Raw genomic sequence first — 27,989 nt, forward strand, 5'->3', positions numbered from 1 at the left:
AATCCTGGATTTGCAATTAAAAAAGGGGTGTAGAGCCCTGGAGGTCTGGGCTTGGGGAGGCCAGCCTTGGGTTCCGCTTCAAAGGGGCCTGCATTCATGTATTTCATCACAATTGTGGCCTACAATGTACCAGGGGAAAGAGAATGGTGCTGGCACTCAGCTCACATGAAGGTGTCTGGAGCCTCGCTGCCTCTGGGGTTTGCACTGCCCTGATCTGAGGTTTGTTGGACTGAGAGAGAATGATATGGAGCAGTGACAGGGGCCAGGGAAGGTCTGTATGAGGGGAGACATCAGTGCTGAGCCCTGCAAGGGAGATGGAACCAGCCACACAAAAGGCCTGCCAGCCAGAGGGGAGAGCCTTGGGGAAGAGCTTGGCTCTGTTCAACATGGAAGGGGAGCAGCCGAGAGTGATGCCCTCTCCATCGGTGTGGATCCCTAAGGCACTTCTTGGGTGTCTTGAGTTCACCTCCACCCTCCAGGTGAGCACTTACACCTGGGGCTTTCCCAGAAAACACATATTGCTTGAAGCTCAAAGGTAGTTTAACATTTAGAAAGTAAAATCAGATTTGCCATTTAAAGCACAGCCCAATACCAGCCATTCTCCTGTTCACAAGCTTTCCATCTGACTGCAGCCAAGCTGCTCACCAGGGCATCGATGGGGCCTCGTGATTCAGCGCTGGCTCACCTGCTAGCCCCATTCCCCACCATCTCCCTTCCAGCCGCTCACCTAGCCCACCAGCCTCCACTTCCTCTCTGCCTTTGCTCTCCTTATCCCTCAGCTGAGGACCCTGACACAGTACCTCTCATTCCCCACTGAGCCTGCTGCAAACCTTCCCCTCTCCTGAGGTCCAACTCAGATGTTACCTCCTTCCTGAAGCTTGAGAGCCCCAGCCCTTGTCTGCATGCTGCACTATCCAGGCCTCAGTCCCTCTTGCCCCCTCTTAAGTGCCACTTCTGGCCGGGTGTGGTGGCTTACGACTATAATCCCAGCATTTTGGGAGGCCGACGCAGGCGGATCACCTGAGGTCAGGAGTTCGAGACCAGCCTGGCCAACATGGTGAAACTGCATCTCTACTAAAGATACAATTAGCCCAGCGTGGTGATGGGCGCCTATAATCCCAGCTACTTGGGAGGCTGAGGCAGGAGAATTGCTTGAACCTGGGAGGCAGAGGTTGCAGTGAGCCGAGACCGCACCATTGCACTCCAGCCTGGGCAACAAGAGCAAAACTCCATCTCAAAAACAAACAAACAAACAAACCAGTTCCACTTCTGTGGATGTCTTGAACTCTAGTAGATGGGAACTGCCTAAAAGCCAGTGTGGCCTCTGATCTTTGATATTGCCTACAACAATGCTAAATCAAGGTTTACCATTAAACTGATAAGTGAAAATATATCATTTATAAAGAGCCTTCTGAGACACGAAGTGTTATTCTCAAGCCAAGGGTAGAAGGATTCAAGTGGCCCACATTAGGATTCTTGAGTTGCAAGGATTGAGTTACTTGGTGTGTTGGTTTCCTATTGCTGCTGTAAGAAATGATCACACGCACAGTGGCTTAGAGCAACACATTTTCATCGACAATTCTCTCATTCCGACTCTCAAGACGGGTCTCACTGGGCTGGAGTCAAGGTGTCTACAGGGCTGTGCTCTTTCCGGGACACACTGTAGGAGAGAATGTTTCCTTGTCTTTTCTGCCCAAATTTCTTGGCTCATAGCTCCTTCGTCCATCTTTAAGTTAGTGCCATAGCATCTTTCTGACTCTGATTCTCTCCACCTCGACCTTCCATTTTTAAAGATCTCAGCGATGACATTGGGCCCACTTGGATAACGCAGGATAATCTCCCTATTTTAATGTCAGCTCATTAGCAACCTCAATTTCCCTTTGCCGTGTAACCTAATGTATTCATAGGTTCTGGGGATTAGGATGTGGGCACGCCAACCACACTCCAGGGTTCTCATGGAGGCCTCAGGCCCTAGAGACCAGGAAGAGCCTGGAATCTGAAGTAGTAAAGCAGGCAGGGGTGGTGGCTCACACCTGTAATCCCAGCACTTTGGGAGGCCAAGGTGGGCGGATCACCTGAAGTCGGGAGTTCGAGACCAGCCTGACCAACATGGAGAAACCCCGTCTCTACTAAAAATACAAAATTAGCCAGTCATGGTGGTGAATGCTACTCGGGAGGCTGAGGCAGGAGAATCACTTGATCCCAGGAGGCAGGGGTTGCAGTGAGCTGAGATCGTGCCATTGCACTCTGGGCAACAGGAGTGAAACTCCGTCTCAAAAAAAAGAAAAAAGAAAAAAAAGAAAGTAGCAAAGCAGAGAACTGTCCCTCTGCCCCTTTAGGGCATCTCTTTCATTTTGCTTCTCTGCAGACCTGCCCTGTCTATTCCTCAGTCACTTTGGCAGAACACAGCCACCCCCCGCCCCCAACTTTTGAGCTTGTTAGCGTCAGACCCATGAGAATCATTTCTGAACCTCTGGGAGAGAATCTGATTGGCCAGGTACAGCTTGGGTCAGGTACACCCCCCGACTCCCCCATCAGTTAAGATCGTTGAGTACAAACATGATTGCTAGGAAATCGCCCCCGTGAAAGAGAGAGGAGGGGGGCAGGGGTGGTGGTTAGCTCAGAAGCTGGGCAGATACAACACCAAAGCGCTAGGTGATGAAGCCACCCCGTGCGAAGGAGGGAGAAAAGGACAAGGAGGACAAATGCCTTTCCTCCCCCAACTTCTTTAGCAAAGTCTCCTGATGGACACATTTTGACTGGGAAAACCGAACTGGAGCTGCCACTCTTCGGACTGTTCTTCTGCAGGTTGGCGGGGAGGGCCATTCTCTTCAGCTTCTGACCCTACAGCACAGGGCCAGGCATGGAGAAAGCGAGCATGCGTGGATGACCGAGTCTGACTTGACTGCGTGTGCAGCCACACTGGCAGAGGTCTGGGCTCTTCTGCACATCCCTCTCTGTTTGCTCATTGTTTTGTTGTTTTGATTAACCCCCTGGAAAGCAGGGTGTAAACAGACTACCTAGATTCAAGTTCAAAAGCACTATAAAGCTGCCCTTTAAAACATCTTTTAATAAATGGTGGCCTTAGATTTGTTTTGTAGAGTTATTTTTTACCCAAGGTTTTCCTAAAAGGAAGCATATTTTTTTGAAACATGGTTCTGTGCAGGGTACAGGGCCACCGCTGGCGCCGGAAGTGGGGCTCGGTGGGGACGGGCTGTGCACTTGTGGCTTGCCATGCCTCAGACTGCCTCTGCAAGGGCCTGAGCTCCAGGAAGGCAGCAATGGCAGACGCCACTGCATGTCCATGGAGCTGAGCTCCACCACAGAAGGCAAACCAGAGACACCACCCTAGAGCTTGTGATCTGGCCAGGAGGAATTATGCAATAAATTAATTACAATTCCAATAAGCCGTTTAAAAAAAAAAAAAAAAAGCACAGGGCATATGATGACATTTGAAGGGGAACCTGAGCCAGTCTGGGGATTGGGAGCATTTTGTCTGAGAGTGACCTTTGGGTGGAGATCCATAGGAAGGGGACGTTTAAGGCTGGCCTGGAGGATTGCAGGGGAGAATGTTCAAAGTGGAGGGGACTGGATGGGCAAAGCCTTGAGCAAGGGCAAGCTTGAGGAGTCCAAGAACAAGAGAGGAAACCAGGGTGGGTACAGTACCAAGGGGAGCAAAGCGAGTTGGGCTGGAGTGGGTCAGGGCCAGACCACGTGGGGCCTCGCAGGCCTCATGAAGGACTATGAGAATGATGTGTTCTTTGTTTTTCTGAGACAGAGTCTCACTCTGTTCCCCAGGCTGGAGTGCAGTGGCATGATCTCGGCTCACTGCAACCTCCACCTCCCAGGTTCAAGCAATTCTCTGCCTCAGCCTCCCAAGTAACTGGGATTACAGGCACCTGCCACCATGCTGGGCTAATTTTTGTATTTTTAGTAAAGACGGGGTTTCACCACCTTGGCCAGGCTGGTCTTGAACTCCTGACTTCGTGATCCACCCACCTTGGCCTCCCAAAGCGCTGGGATTACAGGCATGAGCCACTGTGCCCGGCCAGGACTGTGAGAATGATCTTTCTAAGATCCCTCTGACTCCAGTGTGAAGATGGTAGGGGTGTGAGAATATAAAGAACAAAAGATGGCCAGGTGCAGTGGCTCACACCTGTAATCCCAGCACTTTGGGAGGCTGCGGCGGGCAGATCACCTGAGTTCAGGAGTTTGAGACCAGCCTGGCCAACATGGTAAAACTCCATCTCTACTACAAGTAAAAAAATTAGCTGGGTGTGGTGGCACATGCCTGTAATCCCAGCTACTTGGGAGGCTGAGGCACGAGAATCGCTTGAACCTAGGAGGGGCAGGTTGTAGGGAGCCGAGATTGCGCCATTGCACTCCAGCCTGGGCGACAGAGCAAGATTCCGCCTCAAAAAAAAAAAAAAAAGGAGAAAGACTCTTACCAGCTCAGACACTCAGCATAGATTCCCCTTGAGGAGGAAATGTTGAAGACAGGCCTTTTGAGAGTGGAAGAGGCAAGAAATTTCCCTTAGGTCCCACCCCATGCACCTGGAGTGCAGTCACATCTGTGGCGCACATTTGCTCACCTCGTAAGTGACTCACTGTCAAGGGTAGTGATGTCTGAACTGGCAGGTCTGAAGGTTTTTCTTTAGTGTAATCATTGCTCAATTACCTTCACCATCTGTGCTGGAAATGATCGTGATGACTTTGTGTGATGAAACCCAGAGGTGCCCAGTATTCCTGGGTGTCCTTTCCCACCCTTTATTACAGCAGAGGCATCAGAGTTCAGGAGGCCAGGTTCTCACTTGCGTCAACACACTGCTGCCAGGAAGGCGAGGCGGGGCCGAAGTGAGGTGTGAGCAGGATCTGTGAAGACCACTTGGGCATTCAGGGTGGTGCAGACAGCAAGTCTGGGAGGAAAGCCAGAAGATGAAACGCTCAAAGCACGGGCCAAGTTGGCAAGTGGGCTAAGACAGAGACCAGAAGCTGAGAGGGGTTAGAGGAAAAAAATGGGGCATTTCTAGGGAGATCAGATGGACAGAAGGAAGAGGTTTAGCTACAGACAGAAATAGGCAGAGTGCTAGGACTGCCTCAGCACAGTATCAGATCTGCAGGGTATTAACCTTTTGCAAAATTAAGATGCTGGCCAATTCATTCAGCAATTCTTCCAACAAATATTTAGTGAGATGCCAGGTTATTCTGCCATGGGGATACAAATATATACAAAACAGTCATAGTCGCTGACTTTAAAAAATTTAGTGGCAAACCATCAGGCAAACACAAAATACAAAACACAGGAATGAGGGTCAGTATAGCACTGAACGAGCAGTAAGGGAGCACAGAAGTGGGAAACCTCCCACCACAGGCAGGTCAGGAAGACTTCCAGGAAGCTACATCTAAACGAGACCTGAAAAATGAATGTGAATTAGCCACTGGATGGGGGCGGGGATGGGTTGAGGTGAAGGTCACAGTCCATTTAAAGGCAAGGAGCAGTGAAGGATGGGGCTCTAGGTAGCCAGAGCTGTACCATGAAGGGCTTGGCAAGCCATGCTAGAGTCTATGTCCCATCCCGAGGGCAATCCACAGCTAGACCACAAACTCCACGATAACCAGTGTCTCCCCAGCAATCACACAATGCTTGACACATCATAGCTCAATACGTGACAGGTAACGACCGAATGCACAGAGGGACAGCAATGAGGTGCAGTGGAAGGATTTTCACAATTTTTAATTCCTAAAATTGAAACGTCTACTAATTATATACAGTCTTTGGCTTCACATTAAAGACTAAACGTGCAATTGCTGGTCATGCTATTGAAGTCACTAAAAGAACTGTTCAGGTGGACGCAGTGGCTCACGCCTGTAATCCCAGCACTTTGGGAAGCCGAGGCAGGCGGATCACGAGGTCAGGAGTTTGAGACCAGCCTGGCCAACATGGCGAAACCCCATCTCTACTAAAAATACATAAATTAGCCGGGCGTGGTGGTGCATGCCTGTAATCCCAGCTACTTGGGAGGCTGAGGCAGGAGAATTGCTTGAACCTGGGAGGCAGAGGTTGCAGCAGTGAGCCGCAATCGTGCCACTGCACTCCAGCCTGGGCAACAGAGTGAGACTCCATCTCAAAAAGAAAAAAAAAAAAAGAGTTGTTCAAAATATAAGAGCAGTTCTTTGCCTGTTTTGAGGAGAGTACTAGAAAGGGCGAGTGAGACAGAAGAGTGTGGAAGGGAAACCCTGATGACTGCACCTTTTAGCCCATGGCTGGCATTCTCTTCCTCTGCTGAGAGACATCAAATAAAAGCTATGCAGGACAAAAATACAAAAATTAGCCAGGCATGTTGGTGCATGCCTCTAATCCCAGCTACTCAGGAGGGTGAGGTAGGAGGATCACTTGAACCCGGGAGGCAGAGGTTGTAGCGAGCCGAGATCACACCACTGCACTCCAGCCTGTGCAAGAGCAAGACTCTGTCTCAAAAAAAAAAAAAAAAAAAAAGGAAGAAAAAGAAAAAGCTGTGCAGGACAACATTTGCTGAAGTTTTTGATTTATTATTAAATTCCTCATCAGCGAGCTCTTCCATCCCAGCTAATTCACTAAGGTAATGGCCCTTTGTATTTATGATGATGTTACAGGCTGTGATTAAAATTCATGTGGCTGAAAAAGGACAGGATGATCGACCTGGCAGACAAAGCTCCACAGTTCTCTCGTGTTTCTGTGCATCTTGTGAGAGAGGCACTCGGTGTTCTTTGTTTCAGTCTATCGTCTCCAAGATGTCTGCAGGGCGAACAGCCTTAAAAAGGAGACAGCGTCTACCTCTGGAGCAAAGGGCAAGCATGCTCACTGCCCATTATCAAAGACTAGAGTTTCCCAAACTCAGCACTCCTCTCCTGTAAGGCAACCAGTCATGTGTGCACCACGAGACATGGTAATGCACATTCATTGTATGTGAACGTAGGCATTCCTTCTGTGACCATTATGTGCCCTTGGGACTTGGAGGCAAGAGAAACTGATGCAAATACACTGAAGTTTATACTGCTTGCTGGGCCATGGGTCATAAAATCCTTTGTCTCTGACCCAGAAGTCTCCTTTCTGCCAGCATCCATGAAAAGTGGGAGAGGCTAACCTGTTAGCTTACAAGTAGGGTAAGATCTCAGACCCTTCACAGTGCTTGGCACACCCTTTTTAGAAACAGCTTAGTTTCACATCTCAACATTCTTGGTCATTCCCAATGAATTTACCTAAACAATGTGGATTCTTATGCTGCTGGCTATAATATAGTAACAGTTTTTAAAAGACCACAAATCTAAAAGCCTCCTTGATATACTTCCCCAACAGATTATCTTCTAAAGGGGTAGTAGGCCTAAGATACAGTACTTATAAAGGGACAGGAAAAATCCAGAAAGAAAACAAAACATAAACTGAATGCAGTAGCAATCATTTGAGACAGAAGCCAGTTTTATAAAACATAAATAATCATTTATACTCCATGATTAGCAATGGATCCTGTCTGAAGTAAACAAGGACAATTAATACAGTACAAGATATTTGTGGTTTTGTTTTTTATAACCCACTAAGCCAAGATTTGTATCTCTGTATGGAACTGATTTTCAAATGGACAGAAATGGTCTTTGATCTTTCTGAACCACTTGTCTTCAAATTCTTCTGAGGATGCAGTCACCAAGGCAGTCAGGGCTATGGAGCCAACACACTTCACCTCTGGGTGAACTTCATCTTTTACTTTTTCTGGGATATCTTCTCCCATAACCTGTAACCAGGAGGGAAAAAAAAAAAAAAAACTGTCCCAATAAAAGAGGCAGCAGACATGGAATGCTAGTTATCAACTGTGAAGGCTTTCATTCAAAGGCAGAAAACACTTGAGTAGCCAGGGGACATTCCCAACACATTGAAAAGATGTTTGTTCAGAAGTAGTTATCCGTCTATTGCCATACCACCCTGAACGTGCCCGATCTCCTGTGATCTCAGAAGTAGTTATCCAAGGACAAGTAAAATATCCCATATTTCTACCCTCATTCTCCCCAAGTGAAAGAATCACTTCAGTGCTGCTGTGGCAGCAGTACTATTTGGCTTACCAGGAGTACTGAGTTGCCCTTTTTGTTTCAAAGAGCATATTCTGTTGGTGAGAATGCAACTGTAGCATGTAGCTGGGCCCACCTTTTCCTGACCCAAAAGGACTCTAATCCCTCTATAACCAAAGCAGTCTTGGGGATTTAAGGAGCCCATTACCAATGAAGGTACAATACTGCTCCCTAATGGTCAGAATCAGGCCCAAATGAACATAGGGTCATGTCCCAAGATTCTGGGTTAGTTTCTTTGAGAAGACATCACAAAGTTAGGTTGTAGAAAGTTTGTACCTGAACCCACTAAGTAAGCAGACCTGACCTTGGGTAATGACAATGAACTAAAATTAAGTTCCAAAACATTTCATACCATCTGGCAGGAAAGCTTATGTAGCCATGGAGCAGGGATGTTGTAGAGGGAATTTAAGTTCCACATAGATTTGCATTAGATAATCTCCAGGTTTCCTGCAAACCCGGATATTGAATGTGTTCATGAAAACTCAAATTATAATGAATTCGAAGCAGGCTCAAATAATGGTTTTGAGGACTGGGTTTAAATCTTCAAAGATTACATATTGTTTGAGGAAATTGCCAACGAGAGCCAAGCTTCACTAGGCAACAGTCAGTATTTACTAAAGCCTGGTATTTCACCCGTTCTAAGATACTTTTTTGTTTTTGTATTTTAACATCTCTAAAATCAAGATGTATCTGAGCCAGGTGTGGTGGTTCACACCTGTAACCCCAACACTTTGGAAGGCCAAGGCAGGATGGTTGCTTAAGGCCAGGAGTTAGAGAACGGCCAGGGCAACAGGGCAAGATCCCCGTCCCTACAAAAAAAATTATTATTATTATTATCATTTTTTTGAGTCAGAGTCTCGCTCTGTCACCCAGGCTGGAGTGCAGTGGTGCAATCTTGGCTCACTGTGATCTCTGTCTCCTGGGTTCAAGCAATTCTCCCACCTCAGCCTCCAAAGTAGCTGGGACTACAGGCAAGTGCCACTGCCCAGCTAATTTTTGTATTTTTAGTAGAAACGGGGTTTCATCATGTTGGCCAGCCTGGTCTTGAGCTCCTGACCTCAACTGATCCACCCGCCTTTGCCTCCCAAAGTGCTGGGATTACAGATGTGAACAAACCACTGTGACCGGCCAAAAAATTTTTTAAAAATCAGCCAGGTCTGGCAGCACTCAACTACAGTCCCAGCACCTACTTGGGAGGCGGAGGTGGGAAGATGCCGTGAGCCCAGGAGTTGGAGGCTGCAGTGAGCTATGACTGTGCCACTGTACTTCAGCCTGGGAGACAGAGTGAGACCTTGCCTCCAAACAAAATTTAAAAAAATGTATTTGATAACCACTGGAGTGAGGCTCTGTGTGATAGTGTAAATGGCATCCTATTTTTTTTATTTTTTTTTTTGAGACAGAGTCTCACTCTGTCACCCAGGCTGGAGTGCAGTGGTGCAATCTTGGCTCACTGCAACCTCTGCCTCCTGGATTGAAGCTATTCTCCTGCCTCAGCCTCCCAAGTAGCTGGGATTACAGGCATGTGCCACCAGGCCTGGCTAATTTTTATATTTTTAGTAGAGACGGGGTTTCACCGTGTTACCCAGGATGGTCTTGATCTGACCTCGTGATCCACCTGCTTCGGCCTCCCAAAGTGCTGGGATTACAGGCGTGAACCACCACACCCGGCAGGCATCTTATTTTTCTTTTAGTGACACATCAAATGATATGTCTTAAAACTGATGATTTCCTGGATTCAGTGAAATGTAGTATTTTAAAATCTGGGATAAAACACCAAAAATGCCTTTCTTAAAAAAAGATAAATGAATAATAGTAAGACCCAAACAACACACTATTCCCAAAAGAGGGACAGACAGGCACAATATTTACAGGTGTCAAAAAATCTGCCAAAACATTCGGCCACATAAACATTTTAAACTTCCATATGCCAAAAAAAAAATCATAAACTTCAAAAAATATAGTAACTATAGAAAGATACTTAAGTCTAATATAGAGAGAACTCTTAAAATTGCTACAAAAAAACAGAAAGAATAATGAAGCAAAAGCAAGACCAGGCATTTGACATGATACAAATGGCCAATAAACATATGAAAAAATTGTTCATCTTAATGGTAAAGAAATAAACATTAATGCTAAAAATATTACATTTTTATCTATCAAGCTACCAATTTTTAAAGTAATATTATTAAGTTAAATTATATAAAACAGAGGTCAAAATGATTGATTTCACATGGTTCAATCTAATTGTCAGGCTCAGGGTAGAAAAAACAATGCTTTCACATATTGCTAGAGGATATATAAATTGAACTAACCTTTCTAAATGACAATTTGGAAATGTGCTTTAATTTCTAATAATCTGTTCCAAAAGGTACAAAGGCACATATTGATTTTCTTGCAAGGATTTATTAAAATAGGTACTGAGTATTTGTTAAATGTTCAACACAGGGAACTAAGTAAATTATAGTTTGTCCAAAAATTGACTACTATCCAGTCATTAAAATTTATGTACTCAAATAATATTTAGGATATAGGGTCATGCCCATGTCATAATGTTAGGTAAATATCACAAAATAGAAAATAAAATGTACAGTTTGGTAGTTCCTAAAAAAAGTTAAACAGAGCTAATATATGACTCAGTAATTCTACTCCTAGGTATATACCCAAAAGAATTAAAAACAGAGACTTAGCCAGGTGCAGTGGCTCATGCCTGTAATCCTAGCACTTTGGGAGGCCAAGACAGGCAGATCACTTGAGATCAGGAGTTCGAAACCAGCCTGGCCAATATGGTGAAAGCCCGTCTCTACTAAAAATATAAAAATTAGCTGGGCATGGTGGCACATGCCTGTAGTCCCAGCTACTTGGGAGGCTGAGACAGGAGAATTGCTTGAACCTGGAAGGCGGAGGCTGCAATGAGCCAAGATAGTGCCACTGTACAACTGCCTGGGTGACAGAGCAAGCCTCCGTCTCAAACAAAACAAAACAAAACAAAAAAACCCCAGAGACTCAAACATACTTATATGCTAATGTTCACAGCTGTATTATTCACAATATCCAAAAGGTAGAAACAACTCAAGTATCCATCAACAGATGAGTGGATAAACAAAATGAGATATGTACATATATGTGAATATTATTCAGCCATAAGAAGGTATGAAGTTTTGATAAATGCTAAGTATGGATAAACCTTGAAAACATTATGCTAAGTGAAATAAAGCAGACACAAAAGGACACATATGGTATGATTCCACTTATTTGAAATATCTAGAATAGATAAATTCATAGAGAAAAATAGTACATTAGAGGTTCTAGCGGGTAGAGAGAGAAGGGAATAGGGAGTTATTGCTTAATGGGTAGAGTTTCTGTTCAGGGTGATGAAAAAATTTTGGAAATAGTGGTCATGGTGGCACAACACTGTATACGTACTTAATACCATTGAATTGTACATTTAACAATGATTAAGATGGCAATTAAGTGATGTATTTTATCAGAGTAAAAAAGAAAGAGGGAGAATAGCAGTTGTTATAGAATAAAAGACATGAGACAAAAGGACCACATATAGTATTTAGACCTTATTTGGATCCTAATTCAAATAAAAGAATTATAAACAGGAAAAAAAAAAGCATGTGATCAAAGAATATTTAAAGATACAGGGTTATGTTATCACAAGTCAACAAAATTAAAAGCACAAAATAAAGGCCAGGCATGGTGGCTCACGCCTGTAATCCTAGCACTTAGGGAGGCCAAGGCGGGACGATCATTTGAGGCCAGGAGTTTGGGACCAGACTGGGCAACATAGCGAGACCCTGCCTCTACAAAAAATTTTAAAATTAGCTGGACATGGTGGTGGGTGCCTGTAATCCTATGAACTTGGGAGGCTGAGGTGAAAGGACCACTTGAGCCCAGGAATTTCAGGCTGCAGTGAGCTAAGATTATGCACTGCAGCCCAGCCTGAGTAACAGAATGAGACCTTTTAAAAAATTCAAAGCACAAAACAAAATGTACATTATAATCCTAATTACAATCCTGACAAGGGCCCAGACATTTTTCATCTTTTTAAAAAGCTCCACTGGTATATCACATGCATTGTCTACACAGGAAACTACTCTTCCACCCAACCAACAGATTTATCGAGCATGGTGAAGAATACAAAGATGCTCAAAACATACTATTACTTATAAGGAACCTAATATCCAGTTGAAAACATAAGACACATTCTTATGTCTGTTTAGGGCCCAAAGAGCTATCTATTCAAGCAATCACTATCTGAGCTCAGAGGAAGGAGAAATGACCACAGAGCAGAGTATTCCGGAAAAGCTTCCTGGAGGATGTGGAACTTGGGAGAACTAAAAGACTGACTAGAAGTGTTTTTTGGGGTTTTGTTTTTTGAGACAGTCTCCCTCTGTTGCCCACACTGTAGTGCAGTGACACAATCTTGGCTCACTGCAACCTCCGCCTCCCGGGTTCAAGCGATTCTCCTGCCTCAGCCTCCCGAGTAGCTGGGATTACAGGTGCCTGCCACCTTGACCGGCTAGTTTTTTGTATTTTTAGTAGAGATGGGGTTTCACCATGTTGGTCAGGCTGGTCTTGAGCTCTTGACCTCAAGTGATCCACCCACCTTGGCCTCCCAAAGTGCTGGGATTACAGGAAGTGTTCTGATGAGTAGTTCCCTTTTCGACATTTTGTACTTGAAGTGACAGAAGAGTAATCAATAATTATCCCAGGTTAACCACCTAGTAGGCAATTAATCTGATGTGAGACACATGTCCCAGAGATAAGACTAGAGATAAAGACTGGAGAGTAATCAGCCCAGAGGTGACAATGGAACCTAGGGGTGTGGTGATGGTTTCTGTGAGAGAAAAGTAGAAAACAGAGAGGCCAAGGGAATCTTTAGTATGCCATTACTTACGCTACAGAAGAAACCAGCTGAGTCCCAAGAGGCAGAGGAACGTTAAGAAACACATGAGAAAAACAAACTAGCGTAGCCTCTCAGAAGTAAAAGTAAGAGATCGGGCATGGTGGCCCAGGCCTGTAATCCCAGCACTTTGGGAGGCCAAGGTGGGTAGACTGCTTGAGGCTAGGAGTTCAAGACAGACTGGCCAACATGGTGACCCCTGTCTCTACTAAAAATACAAAAATTAGCAGGGCGTGGTGGTGCACGCCTGTGATCCCAGCTACTTGGGAGGCTGAGACATGAGAATCGCTTGAACCCAAGAGGTAGAGGTTGCAGTGAGCCAAGATCATGCCACTGCACTCCAGCCTGGGCGACAGAGCAAGACTCTGTCTTAAATAAAATTAAAAAAAGTCAATGAAGGTTTAAATGTTAGTTTTAAAAAAATACCTTTGAATTTCTATGCAACCATCAAAGTAGTAACAGGGTAGAGCAGGAATAAAATGGACTTGCAGCTGGCAAACACAAGCTCCAGACCAGCTCTCCCACTGAAAATCTGACCACAGGCAAGTCACAAGCTCTCTGAGCCTCAATTCTAGCTCTATTCATCTTCACAAGCTGTTATGATGAATGGAGGAAAAAAAATAGAACTGCTATACAAATGTAAGCATTCATTCATTCATTTATTCAGCACTGAAACAAACAATTATTGGCCACTGATGATGTTCAGGCAGGCAGGTGCTAACAAGCACTGACAAGTACATGAAACACAGCCCCTGCGGTCCCGCACGCTGCAGGGGAATGCCGATCAAGAGGCCGCCTTGGTGACTGCTGAGTGATCAAAAGGCACACAGAGGAGGGAGACAAGTCCTTCAGTAGATGAAATTTGGCCCTGCTTTTTAAAAGATGCTATCAGAGCCGGGGAAAATACCTATGATGCCTCATTTCACATAAACCCGAGGGATACACTCACCTCAGCTATCAACAGCAAAGTGTCTTCTTTGAAGCTGAACCCTTTCATTTTATCTTCAATTTCCTGCTGAGTCCTTAAGTTCCTCTCCAAAGCAAACGATGTTTGCTGAGGTTGGGTAAACTGAAGCAGAAGCCTGAAAAACCGAAAAGTCTCAATGCGTGGTGAAAAGTCTCAACGCTTCCAGATAAAGGAAAGCCGCGAGGAAATGTTCAGACAGCCCAGGTATTGAGTCGGCTGCGAGTCCCACCAGGTTAAAAAGCAGGTACCCACCCTCACTAGAACTATCATTTCAATCCCTAAAGTTTCCGACTTGGAATCAATTGCCCAACTTTACATTGGAGATTCATCTTTTCTAAAAAACTGCTCAAAGAAATCTTCAGAGAGCGACACCTGAAAAGAGCCTCTGGCCTCAAAAGAGCTTCCTGTGGAAGTCAAGGGATTGAAAGGATAAGTAATTTGGAGTGAAAGGAATGAGCCTCCCAATCAGACTCCTCTCACACAGGCCCTCCGGATTTGCTCCTTTGAAGTCAGTGTTCTGTGACCCTTCCATCTCGATGACCCCACAGCAACTTGACCAAAAGGACTAATTAGATTCGCTAGCACACTTCAATTACCCCAAGCAGGGCCAAATCTTTGATGACCCTCTGACAACCACTCTGCAATACCTTACCACTGACTTCCCCGTCATGATCATAGCTGGTCACCTCTCTCATTTAACTTCCTCCTCTCTTCCTCATTTGGCTCCTTCTTTTTTTTTTTTTTTTTTTTAAATAAATACTCAATATGCAGATTTTCCCCTTTTTTCTCACTGGTACCTACTGCAATGCCGAGAAGCACTCGGCTCTCCATGCTGTGGAACGTGCCCGACACTACACTAGGCATTGAGAGATACTGATGAGCAAAACACATTTGTGGCCTCATGGAACGGAAGGAGGGAGACAGCACATAAGTATTTCAGGTAGTGACAAGTGCTATGAAAAAAACCCAAGACAGGGTGGACACAGTGTCCTCTTCAGATGCGGCGGTATAGGCAGGAAGCCTTCCTTGAGATACCAGGCAAGCTACGAGCTACCTGATGAGGAACCAGTGGGAGAACATCTGGGGGCGAGGGCTTGGCCAGGGAGAAGGGGGCTCTGAACAAACCTGATATGCTTGAAAAGCATTAAGATCACTGTGGCTGGAACACAGTCAGAGAGAAAAATGTGTAGTAAATGAGGTGGGAAAAAAAGGCAGGGCCAATTCAAATCAGACCTTGCAGGCCATGGAAAGAAATGTGGAATTGATGTAAGTGCAATGGGAAGCCACCGGGGCGTTTCAAAAAGGAGCCTGACCTGACTCACAGGTAAAACAATCATCTGTCTGCTTCAGTCTGACCTGTTGACATCACCTACCTGGCCTCGGGAAGCATTCACCTTTGTGACCCCTTTGATGTAACTTGCTTTCCGCCCTCTGCATATCCTCCAGGCACCCGCGTCTCAGTACTTCAAGCCTAAAATCATTGCTTTCCACCCCAAATCGGCTCTGCTCATCCTCCCAGGTGTCCTATCTCAGCGAAAGGCACCGTCATCCACCTGTGCATCCCCGAGAGCCTCTGCAGAGACTCTTCCGTTCTCCTCACCCTCGACCTTCCCACACACTCTGCGGGTCACCAGGTCCTCTCTATTCTATCGTGCAGTGACATCCATTTCTTTTTTTTATTACCACTGCACCAGCCCAGGTCAGGCCCTCATCATCTTCCACTAATTAGTCCACAACCTCTAGTCCTTAGCTCCTCCTTCTAATCCAGCATCGCAGTCACCAGACCTCTCTAAATCACAGGTTTTGGCTGGGTGCGGTGGCTCACTGCAGCCTTGGCCTCCCAGGCTCAAGCAATCATTCCATCTCAGCCTCCTGAGTAACTGGGACTACAGGCACGCACCACCATGCCTGGTTAACTCTTTTTTTTTTTTTGAGACGGAGTCTTGTCCTGTCGCCAGGCTGGAGTGCAGTGGTGCGATCTCAGCTCACTGCAACCTCCGCCTCCCGGGTTCAGCGATTCCCCTGCCTCAGCCTCCTGAGTAGCTGGGACTACAGGCACGTGCCACCACGCCCAGCTAATTTTTTGTATTTTAGTAGAGACAGGGTTTCACCACATTGGCCAGGCTGGTCTCGATCTCCTGACCTTGTGATCCACCCACCTCACCCTCCCAAAGTGCTGGGATTACAGGCGTGAGCCACTGCTCCCGGCCCGCATAGTTAACTTTTTAAAAAAAATTTTTGTAGAAATGGGATTTCACCATGTTGCTCAGGCTGGTCTCAAATTCCTGAGCTCAAACGATCCACCTGCCTCAGCCTCCCAAAATGCTGGGATTACAGGTATGTGCTACCACACCAGCCAACATAGGTTGTATTCTTAAACAAATGTAGTTTTGTTTCCAAGTATTACATGCTAGAGTGACAAACGTTCAACACAACCATAGGAAAAATTCAAAAATATATACCAAATGTCTAGCCTAGAACTTTTTGAGGCTTAAAATTAGAAAATAAAGCCTTTACTCTGAGCTGATTACCAAGCATTGCTTAAGTGACTCTCAGCTTACCTGGTTCGTATAAAAGAGGCACATGCTTTCAGCTGAGTCTCTACCAACACTGTTTCTCTCTTTTCTGCCATACAGTTTTGGATATTTGTCAGAGCTTTCTCATTTTTCTGGCTATTACTGCTACTCGCTTCCACAGAAAATAAAGAGCTCTCAGGCAAGGTTTCAGGAAAACACAAAAGACAGTCTTTTCCTGAGTGTGGAAAGAAGGATTTGATAGTTTTGTCACTTGAGGTGAAACTGTGCTGTTTCTGAGATGACGCAAGTGCTGCTGAAAGAGCTGGCCCCAGATTCAGGTAAGCCTCTGCCAATTTGCCCCAGTTCCAAGGATTAAAAGGATGCAAAGAAATCAGTTTCTGCAGGCAGAAAATTGTTTTCTCCAAGTTCTGCAAACTTGAACAAATAGCAAGCTGGAGGTAGAGTACCGTGGTTAAATGGTCTGTGTTGGTTGCTTTATTTTCCTAAGGAGAAAAAAAAAGGTTAAGAAGTTTAAACTTCAAAGCATTTTCCATATAAAATGAGAATGCCTAAAAACCCAAGTTGTATATGTTATAAATTAGAAGTATCTTTCAGTAGCTACATGAGTGACCTAAATATATTTCAATATATCTGTTTGAAACCGTAAACCTAGAGAGATATATGCTATCTAGAGAAATAGTCACCAGCCATTCCCAAACATCCTAATGTCACAATAACTTAACAATTCCTAGATGGTGGCCTGCCAAATGTTCAGCATCAAAAACACAAATATCCATTTATTTCCAACTTTTATTATAATCTTTACTGTCTTCAGCCAGATATCTGAAAGACCCAGCCAATTTTCTTAGATCCTGGTCTAATGATTCCATTGTAATATTCAAGGCTTTCTAAAAATCCAAATGGTAATTTCCTTGAGGATTTGAACAAACTCCACTTCCAAATTTTATTTGGCTTAGACATTTTAAACAGGATAGCCCTGAAGCTCTCCATGCTTCATGACGCATTCTAATTGAATCCAAATGCCTTCCCTGGTAACCATTACCAAGGTCAATTATTATTTTTGGCCAAAAGGGGTTGCTTAGTTTCCTTTTGATCAGAAAATCCTTTTCAAATCTCCTTAACCAGCGCCACCATCTCTTGCCTAACTTGCCATATGGCAAATGTCCTCTGGGTTAGTAAAAACAGGCCTGCTTTTTGTAAGTTAAAGTTTGGGGAGAGCAGATGGCAGACTCAAATTACCTTCAAGTTGATGTGAGGTCTAAGGAAAGCCTGGCCTGCAAGCGTCCAGATCAGGCTCCCTCACAGAACCACACTGAGCATGAAACATGAGCAAAACTACCTGGTGTATGGCCCCAGGAAACTGTACACCAGCAAGTGAAGGCCTGTGGGCAGCTCTAAATATTCCCACATTGAGTGAAAACATAGGAGATAAAGCCCCATACAACTGATTTGGTGACACTGTACCTTCCCAAAGACAGAACACACCTCGTTTTATTGTTATTATTGTTTAGCACCTGTCTTTCCCAACAGACTATTTAGCTCCATAAGAGCTTTTGTTCAATGTAAATTCCTAGTACAGAGCACAGCTCCTCAGCCATCACAGATGTTAAATCACGTTTGAGTAATGACTTTTCTAAAGTCAAATCATGTCATTCATAAGGAAAACAACATGTATAGACTACATCTGTAACAAATGCTACCCTTCTTCTGTAACCAGTCTATAGGGCTTTATATTGTTCAAAAACTTTTTTTTTTTTTTTCGAGACGGAGTTTCGCTCTCGTCACCCAGGCTGGAGTGCAATGGTGCGATCTCAGCTCACCGCAACCTCTGCCTCCCCAGTTCAAGCAATCCTCCTGCCTCAGCCTCCGGAGTAGCTGGGATGATGGGAACCTGCTACCACACCCAGCTAATTTTTGCATAAAGTAGAGACAGGGTTTTGCCATGTTGGTCAGGCTGGTCTCGAACTCCTGACCTCAAGTGATCCACCCCCCCTCAGCCTCTGAAAGTGCTAGGCTTACAGGCATGAACCACCGTGCCCAGCCTCAAAAACATTTTGATATTGAGAAAGCAAGTGTGTATTAGGGTGGAGGCTGTTAACTCACAAACTATGATTCTGATAACAGGGTTTTGTTTGTTTGTTTGAGATGGAGTCTCGTTCTTTTGCCCAGGCTGGAGTGCAGTGGTGTGATCTCGACTCACTACAATCTCCGCCTCCCAGGTTCAAGCAGTCCTCCCACCTCAGCCTCCCAAATAGCTGGGACTACAGATGCCCACCACCACACCAAGTGAGTTTTTAAAATTGTTATTAGGGATGCGGTTTCACCATGTTGGCCAGGCTGGTCTTGAATTCCTGACCTTTGCCCACCTCGGCCTCCCAAAGTGCTGGGAATACAGCCATGAGCCACTGCACCCTGCCAATAGTAGAGTTTTGAGAGGTGGATTAGTAAACTCCTTTCTGGAAATTAAATTTTATTTAGGCCAGGCGTGGTGGCTCACGCCTGTAATCCCAGCACTTTGGGAGGCCCAGGTGGGCGAATCAAGAGGTCAGGAGATGGAGACCATCCTGGCTAACATGGCGAAACCCCATCTCTACTAAAAATACAAAAAATTAGCCAAGTGTGGTGGCGGGCACCTGTAGTCCTAGCTACTCAGGAGGCTGAGGCAGGAGAATGGCATGAACCTGGGAGGCAGAGCTTGCAGTGAGCCAAGATCGTGCCACTGCACTCCAGCCTGGGCAAGACAGCTAGATTTCATCTCAAAAAAAAAAAAAAAAAAATCTATTTAAATGAGTTTGAGTGATTTTTCCAGAATACTGCAACTCCTTCTGTAACAATAACACAATGATGACAGTTAACATTTACTGAGTGTTTACCCAGTGCCAGGCATTATTCTAAGTGTTTTCCTCATTTAATCCTCCTGACAATTCTTTAAAATAGATTCAGTAGTTTTCCTTGTGTTATAGATAAGGCAACTGGGTCACAGAGAGGTTAGATAACTTGCCTGGCATAATATGGCTGGTAAGCAGGAGAGCTACAGTCAGTTATACTAAAAGTCAAAGAATAAAGGTACTTACGAAGAGCTAATATGGCCGGGCAAGATGGCTCACCCCTGTAATCCCAGCACTTTGGGAAGCCGAGGTGGGCGGATCACTTGAGGTCAGGAGTTCGACATCAGCCTGGCCAACACGGTGAAACCCTGTCTCTATTAAAAATACAAAAAAGGCCGGGCGCAGTGGCTCATCCCTATAATCCTAGTACTTTGGGAGGCTGAAGTGGGTAGACTGCCTGAGCTCAGGAGTTCGAGACCAGCCTGGACAATATGATGAAACCCCGTCTCTATTAAAACTACAAAAAAGGCCGGGTGCAGTGGCTCATCCCTATAATCCTAGTACTTTGGGAGGCTGCGGCAGGTGGGCTGCCTGAGCTCAGGAGTTTGAGACCAGCCTGGACAATATGGTGAAACCCCGTCTCTACTAAAATACAAAACATTAGCCGGGCGTGGTGGTGGACACCTGTAATTCCAGCTACTTGGGAGGCTGAGACAGGAGAATTGCTTGAACCCAGGAGGCGGAGGTTGCAGTGAGCCGAGATCACGCCACTGCACTTCAGCCTGGGCGACAGAGCGTGACTCCATCTAAAAAAAAAAAAAAAAAATTTAGCCAGGCATGGTGACACATGCCTGTAATCCCAGCTACTTGGGAGGCTGAGGCAGGAGAATCACTTGAACCTGGAAGGCGGAGGATGCAGTGAGCCAAGATTGTACCACTGCACTCCAGCCTGGGCAACAGAGCAAGACTCCATCTCAAAAAGAAAAAAAGAGCTGATATATGTATGTGCACTGGCTAAACCCACCAGCCACTAGATGAGCAATGCATGTAAACGATATATTGTCTGAATCCTTAGCATCGAACCGAGAACCAGGAAAATAGTAGGACTGATACGTTTGTTGAGTGCTGAGTGGATAAATGAAAAGGATTCACTTACTACCAGAAAGCCATTTTCTTACCACAGTTACCACATAGGCATACCAACCACTATAAGAAAATGTTCTAATTATTTAAGAAAGAAGTCCTACTATAAATTTTATCCAAAAATCATGAAAAGAGGTGAATGAATTTCAGCAGCAGTTGTGAACAGAAAATGTTCGAATCTTGATGGCCACCCCGGGACTTGCTGTCTATTTTGTTCAATGTTACATACTGTGACAGGTCCCCTTACAGAATGTGAAAAGACAGTAGCCACAGTCACAAAAAAACAGATATGGGCCAGGGCTAATAACAAAAGGCGAGGGTCCTCAGGTAGAGAAGAAATTTAACAAAACAAAACAAAACACAGCTTGCCAGGAAATGAGAATGCCGTGCAGACACGCAAGGTCCGCTGAGATCATGTGCGAAGCCCACAGAAAGGGGCGAACCCCATGAGCCCACTTTCCACCTGACAGTCCTGCCCACCAGGTTGCCAGGACACCTGATGCACAGTTCTGAAAGTCTAGGGTTTTCTGACTGGTGTTTCTCCTGCCTAGTAACCATCCCCAGCACCGGAGACCTGGCATCGGCTGATTGGCAACAGATCCTTCTATGAGCCACCGAAACAGATTCCCTAAGCTAGAAGGAACCAGAGATGATCCAACCCCTGCCAGGAATCCAGCTGCCACTACCTTCAACAATCAAAGAGCAGAAAGCACAACAGTGATGTGCAAGAAACGTCGAGAGAGCAGGACAGTAATAAAGGCTAGAGAAAGGCACCTGAAGGGCCAAGAGCACTGTTAATTTGCGGACTGGGGAGACTAGAAATGAACACAACGAAATCCCATCAAGTTAACTGCTCATGCAAACGCTTCCTTAACAAGTCGATGTATCTTTCAGCTTAAGCATTAACCCCCAATTAGTAGAGAACAGAAAAGAAAGAACAAAACACAGCTGTTTTCCATGTTCTTAGAACAATTACTGCCAAAGTTTCCTCGAATTGCAAGAGGCTGAGGTCCTATGCCGTGAACGCTTAAGCAAGCAAAGGTTAGGGATTTCTCTTAGTTAATGAGATGGCAGATGTCAGCTCAATTGTGTGCATACGTTAGGGCTGATCTTGGGCGGTACATCCACAGAGCTCAAAATCGGTGCCACGGTGTCTCCTTAATTCCCTCCGAGGAAGAAAACTAGTCCATTTAGACTAATTCCCATATAAAATTTACACAAAAATCAATACAAATAATGCCTTAACCTAGAAACAAAAGCAATCAAATCTAGAACTGGAAAGAACTGCCTTTCTTTATCCCTTAAAAAAAAAATCCTCTTCAGAACGTGTGGAAAAAGGCAATAAAATTTTTTTTTAAAGAAAAAGAAGGCCGGGTGCGGTGGCTCACGCCTATAATCCCAGCACTTTGGGAGGCCGAGGCGGGTGGATCACAAGGTCAGTTTGAGACCAGCCTGACCAACATGGTGAAACCCCATCTCTACTAAAAATACAAAAATTAGCTGGGCGTGGTGGTGCATGCCTGTAATCCTAGCTACTCAGGAGGCTGAGGCAGGAGAATCATTTGAATCCAGGAGGCGGAGGTTGCGGTAAGCCGAGATCACGCCACTGCACTCCAGCCTGGGCGACAGACTGAGACTCTGTCTCAAAAAAAAAAAAAAAAAAAAAAGAGAGAAAAATTCCCTCTTTTTCTTCAGCGAGGCTGCCGAGCTCCAGACGCAGAGATGCAGATCTTTGTGAAGACCCTCACAGGCAAGACCATCACCCTTGAGGTCGAGCTCAGCAACGCCAAAATTCAGGACAAGGAGGGCATCTCACCTGACCAGCAGCGTCTGATACTTGCGGGCAAACAGCTGGAGGATGGCCGCACTCTCTCAGCCTACAACATCCGGAAAGAGTCCACCCTGCACCTGGTGCTGCGCCTGCGAGGTGGCATTACTGATCCTTCCCTCCACCAGCTCGCCCAGAAATACAACTACAACAAGATGATCTGCCGCAAGTGCTGTGCCTGCCTGCACCACCCCGTGTTGTCAACTGCCGCAAGAAGCGCGGCCACACCAACAACCTGTATCCCAAGATGAAGGTCAAAGAAGGCTCTTCCTTCCCCAAAGAGCGGCGTCCTGCCCAGGCCTCATGGCCCTGGGGCCTCAGTAAAGTGTCATAAAGTGTCCCTTTCGTTGACTGGGGAAAAGGAAAAAGAAAAAAAAAATTCTGCAAATTCTACTTAAAAATAAAAAGGACTATTAAGTGTGGCTTGGTAATGAGTATTTAGTCATTTTGTTGGGGGGGGACCTTTTTTGAGCTTAGAAAAATACATGTTCATTGTAGAAATTTTGGAGAACAAAGTCTAAAAACAATCTAATGAAGAAAACAGATCACTCATAGTCCTTCCACACTGAATGTTACTCCTAACAAGAGTAAAACCTCTGCAAAGGAGATTTTCAGGCAATAAAGAATTTTGAGCATGACACAAGAAAAACATTACAAGAAATGATTATGTCTAGGTTCCAAGTTGTTCATCATAATAAAACTCTCACATCCCTGACAATTTTCTTCTGCTTATCCAAACTCATAGATTTTGCTACTAGCAAGAAGTTTGTTTTGTTTTCAAAAAATACACCATTCGACCACCCTTACAGGAATGTGTGTGAAAATAAGCAGTAAAATCACTCACCAAGTTTGCAGCAATCTCCAGCGCTTCTATATGCCTACCCAGGTGAGCCAGACACCGAGCCTGACTTTCCTGGACATCCCTTTTCATGGCAAAATTGGTTGATGACAATTTTTCTGAGATACTGGAATACTCCTGCAGTGCTTTCTGGAAATTATTTGTTAAATAAAGAAATGAAAGGAGGAAAACATAACAGAAAAAAGGATTCAGAATAGGGGTGATTTTTTTTCCTAGGTGGAAAGTAATGTTATAACTGACCAATGAATTACATGAATATTTAAATGAATTAAAGAAGATTTCAGTATTCTAGTGATATGGTTTAGCTGTGTCCCTACCCAAATCTCATCTTAAATTGCAGCTCCCATAACCCCCACATGTCATGGGAGGGGCTGGTGGGAGGTAACTGAATCATGGGGGTGGGTTTTTCCCATGCTGTTCTCATGGTAGTTAGTAAGTCTCACAAGATCTGATGGTTTCATAAAAGGCAGTTCCCCTGCACACACTCTCTTTGCCTGCCACCATGTAAGACGTGACTTTGCTCCTCCTTCACCTTCTGCCATGATTGTGAGGCCTCCTCAGCCATGTAGAACTGTGAGCCCATTAAACCTCCTTTTTTTTTTTTTTTTAATAAATTATCTATTCTTGGGTATTTCTTCATGGCAGTATGGAAATGGACTAATACATCTAGTCAATCCTATTTTCCTAAAAGGTAGAGAAGGAATGGCTAGAGAATATAATCACTACTACTATGGAAAGCGTCATGATATAGCAGAAAGAACATTCTGGGACCAAATATACCAGGCTTTGAATTCTGGTTTTGCCACTAACTTACTTTATAACCTTTTCATCAGCAAAATAAAAACAGGATTCTCATGCAGATGAAATGAGATACATATGTAACGCAATCTAACATCTAGTTGTTAGTTCTTTCTTTTTCTTACACATTTTGGGGTGATTTGCTCCTGTGGCACAGTGAAATGTCTGTGCTAGAGGGTCCTAAGTAATGAGGAGATTCAGAACTTTGAGGAATAAACCTACAAGGAGATTCAGAACCTTGAGGAATAAACCTACAAAGAGATCCTTTTGTTGGAGTTACAGGAAACAAACAAATCATACAGAGCCAAGCAGAAAAGAACAGAAACTTGGGAGCCTCAGATTATAAACACACATCACAAAAGATTAAATTCCATCTTCATAAACACCACACTAACTTGGTACACTGTTATTTACATATGCCATAACTGATAAAACAAGAGCCCACTTCAAGCACCACCATCTTCTATATGTTGAATTCTACCTGATACTCTTGTCGTCTGTAGGCCAGGTCTCCTTTGAATTTCTTGAGAGTCAGCACTTCAACATCATCACTGCTTTCTGTTTCTTCATAAAACCACTTGAAATCATGAAAACAGCCTATTACAGAGTGAAGCTATGCGTTTCCACCTCATATTCAGAAGCAATTTCCCATAATATAATTGATTAAACGTCAAAAAAAGACTTCAAGATGAGACTCAAGAGAAACACACTGACAAAGAATGAACATTTTAATTATGGCTCCGTTTTTATTAAAATGTTCACAAGCTGGTCAGGTGCAGCAGCTTACACCTGTAATCCTAGCACTTTGGGAGGCCCAGGTGGGTAGAATGCTTGATGCCAGGAGTCTGACACCAGTCTGGGCAACATAGTGAGAGAAAGACCCTATCTCTACAAAATATTTAAAAATTAGCTGGGCAGGCCAGGCACAGTGGCTCATGCCTATAATCCTAGCACTTTGGGAGGCCGAGGCCGGTGGATAGCTTAAGCCCAGGAGTTCAAGACCAGCCTGCACAACATGGCAAAACCCTGTCTCTACTGAAAATACAAAAACTAGCTAGGCGTGGTGGCAGGCGCCTGTAATACCAGCTACTTGGGAGGCTGAGGCAGGAGAATTGCTTGAACCCGGGAGGTGGAGGTTGCAGTGAGCAGAGATCATCCCACTGCACCCCAGCCTGGGCGACAGTGCGAGACTGTCTCAAAAAAAAAAAAAAAAAAAAACAATTAGCTGGGCATGGTGGCATGCACCTATAGTTCCAGCTGCTCAGGAAGCTGAGGTGGGAAGACTGCTTGAGCCCAGGAGTTTGAGACCAGCCTGGGAAACATTGGGAGACCTCATTTCTACAGGAAAAAAAAAAAAAAAAAAGGAGCCCGATGTGGGATGTGGTTACTTGGGAGGCTGAGGTGGGAGAACTGCTTGAGTCTGGGACTTGGAGACTACAGTGAGCTGTGTTCAGGTCACAGCACTCCAGCCAGGGCAACAGAGTGAGACCCTGTCTCAATTAAAAATAAATTTAATAAGCAAAAAAAACCCATTATTACAGGTAATAAGCACACCAATAATATGATACCTCTCTAGAAAAGCAGCACACAACTGTATGGTTTTATCTACAGCATTTTCAATACATAGGGCTGTGGTGTCTGGGAACCTACATTTACCTAGCATGGTTCACACTAGTCCTTTATTTATATGTTTATTTTTTTGAGGGTCTCACCCTGTTGCCCAGCCTGGAGTGCAGTGGTACGATCTCGGCTCACTCAACTTCCACTTCCTGGGTTCAAGCGATTCTCATGCCTCAGCCTCCCAAATAGCTGGTATTACAGGTGCGTGCCACCACACCCAGCTAATTTTTGTATTTTTTTTTTGTAGAGATAGGGTTTCACCATGTTGGCCATGTTGGTCTTGAACTCCTGAGCACAAGTGATCCTCCTGCCTCTGCCCACCTTGGCATCCCAAAGTGCTGGGATTACAGGTGTGAGCCACCGCACCCAGCGCACATTGGTTCTTTAAAATGAGACATGCTTTCTTGTAGATAAATTTTAGTGTGACTGGAATAGGGATTGACAATTCTTTACTGAAAGGACATACGAAAGAAGAATTATAGATATGGCGCTATTATGAAAATGTCATAATGGCAAAAAACTAGAATTTCAGCAAAGGAGACAGAAATTAAGGCTAGAAGGAGGCTCCAATGCAACCAAATACCAAAAAACTGTAGGAGAGAAGTCTGAGGCAATGCCCATCTGGGATACTTTATTTGCTTTTCTACTGATTTAAATCCTATGGATAAAAAGGAAAGTGAGACTGAGATTGCTTGACTACTGACTAAATAATGTAGGGAAAGGCAGTGGCTTACACCTGTAATCCCAGCAATTTGGGAGGCCGAGGCGGGCAGATCACTTGAGGTTAGGAGTTTGAGACCAGCCTGGCTAACAACAGTAGAGAAACCCTGTCTCTACTAAAAATACAAAATTAGGCCGGCATGGTGGCACACGTCTGTAATCCCAGCTAGTTGGGAGGCTGAGGCAGGAGAATCGCTTTAACCCGGGAGGTGGAGGTTGGGGTGAGCCGAGATCGCGCCACTGCACTCCAGCACGGGCAACAAACTCCGCCTCAAAAAAAAAAAAAAAAAAAAAAAGAAAAAATCACTTGATTTTAGAATTTGTATTAAATTCTATGCACCTGTACAGCACATCAGACCTGACAAAGTATTTTCATATACATTATCTCATTTCACTCCCACAATAACTCTGTGAGCCAGCATGTATTATTTTTCTGAAGGGACAAATAAGGAGCTGACACCTTCAAGGCAAGTGGTAAAGCCAACACTGGAATTCAAGAGTCCTGTCTCATAACCAGAGTTTTTTTTAATGTTCTGCTACGTGATTTCCAAGCCCAATCCCTGTTTTGAGTCTACATGATCCAGGGATGACGGTAACTTTGAAAGATCGTATGTGATAAGGAGTAAATGTAACTGAAATAACCAAAAACACAATTCAGTAATTATCGAGTGCCTGGCATCTTGTCAGTACAACTGTGAGGAACGAATGAGACAATATATGCGAAGGAACCCACTACAGTGCCCGGAACACTTCCGTATTTTCCATAAATATTAGTTTTGACTGATGAACTATTTACACTCATGAAAGAACAGGAAGTAATACTCTACTAATTCAAAAATATTCGCGGAGTCACTATGATGAATAAAAACTGTTAGGCACTGCCAAGGGCATCAAGAACCCATGCTGGTGCGATCATTTAGCACTCCGGGTCTCAGGACTTTGTGAGAATACTGACAAGTGCTTTAAGTAGAAGCTAAATAGAGGGAAGGGGGCCAAAGACAAAAATATTTGGCTGGAAGACGAAATCAGAAAAGACTTCCTAGAGGAGATGACATTTAAGATGTGCCTTGAAAAATGAATATAACTGAAGGACTTTAACCATCAGCGCGGGGTTGGTACGGGCATGGGGAGCTCGCCGAAGAGGGAGGGGAGAGTGGGTTTGCCAGAGGTCACCGTTTTGGGGGGCCTGACTGCCCGGCTGTAGGAGCAGTGAAGACAAAAGGGAGGTACCGAAGATTTCAGGGCAGGGGCGTGAGACTAGCCGGCAGCAGCCAGGTCAGCCAAATGCCAAGTGGGAGTCAAGCCGCTGACAACGCGGGGATTCTCGCCCATGGACCCGGAATGGGGCCTGGGAAAGCCGCTTCCCCGTGGAGGGGGAGGGACGGCGGGGGAGGCGGCGGGCGCTGGAGCCTGCCAGGGTTTGCGTTCGCGCGGGCGGAGGGGCTGGGGCCCCGCGGAGGGCGAGGCCTGGGGCCTGGGATGAGGCGAAGAGGCCCCAGCTTCTCACCTGCGGCTCGCAGAGCTTGGCGCAGTAGGACGCGGGCGGTCCTGACCGCCGCTCCGGCCTCTCCTCGAACACCGAATCCTCGAACTCGCAGCCGAACCACCAGCACCCCGAATCCATCGCGCGCCCGCGGCGGGGGCAACGGGGAGGCGGGGCCCGCCGGAAAAGGCGGGGCT

General features: G+C 45.2%; 2 protein-coding genes across 6 annotated transcripts; one reads left to right on the forward strand and one right to left on the reverse strand.

Moving 5' to 3' along the window:
* The first annotated feature begins 14 nt into the window (after positions 1 to 14).
* LOC129486775 (ubiquitin-ribosomal protein eL40 fusion protein-like) lies at positions 15 to 22,602 on the forward strand. The gene is made up of 2 exons (XM_055287181.2): positions 15 to 479; positions 22,180 to 22,602. The coding sequence occupies exons 1-2, from the start codon at positions 315 to 317 to the stop codon at positions 22,561 to 22,563; spliced, it is 549 nt and encodes a 182-aa protein (XP_055143156.1). The 5' UTR covers positions 15 to 314; the 3' UTR covers positions 22,564 to 22,602.
* C7H8orf76 (chromosome 7 C8orf76 homolog) lies at positions 3,090 to 27,989 on the reverse strand. 5 transcript variants are annotated; one of them, XM_063642942.1, is made up of 6 exons: positions 27,817 to 27,954; positions 24,451 to 24,546; positions 23,157 to 23,300; positions 16,538 to 16,995; positions 13,959 to 14,091; positions 3,090 to 4,916 (listed from the first exon to the last, which is right to left on the reverse strand). In XM_063642942.1, the coding sequence occupies exons 1-6, from the start codon at positions 27,931 to 27,933 to the stop codon at positions 4,785 to 4,787; spliced, it is 1,080 nt and encodes a 359-aa protein (XP_063499012.1). In that variant the 5' UTR covers positions 27,934 to 27,954; the 3' UTR covers positions 3,090 to 4,784. The 5 variants fall into 5 exon arrangements, with proteins under 5 accessions (XP_063499012.1, XP_055143152.1, XP_055143149.1 ...); XM_055287177.2 differs by lacking the exon at positions 3,090 to 4,916 and adding an exon at positions 5,709 to 7,766 and having other exon boundaries at positions 27,817 to 27,989; XM_055287174.2 differs by lacking the exon at positions 3,090 to 4,916 and adding an exon at positions 13,650 to 13,855 and having other exon boundaries at positions 27,817 to 27,965.

The sequence above is a fragment of the Symphalangus syndactylus genome, chromosome 7 (genome assembly GCF_028878055.3).
Source record: "Symphalangus syndactylus isolate Jambi chromosome 7, NHGRI_mSymSyn1-v2.1_pri, whole genome shotgun sequence".
Taxonomy (NCBI): domain Eukaryota; kingdom Metazoa; phylum Chordata; class Mammalia; order Primates; family Hylobatidae; genus Symphalangus; species Symphalangus syndactylus.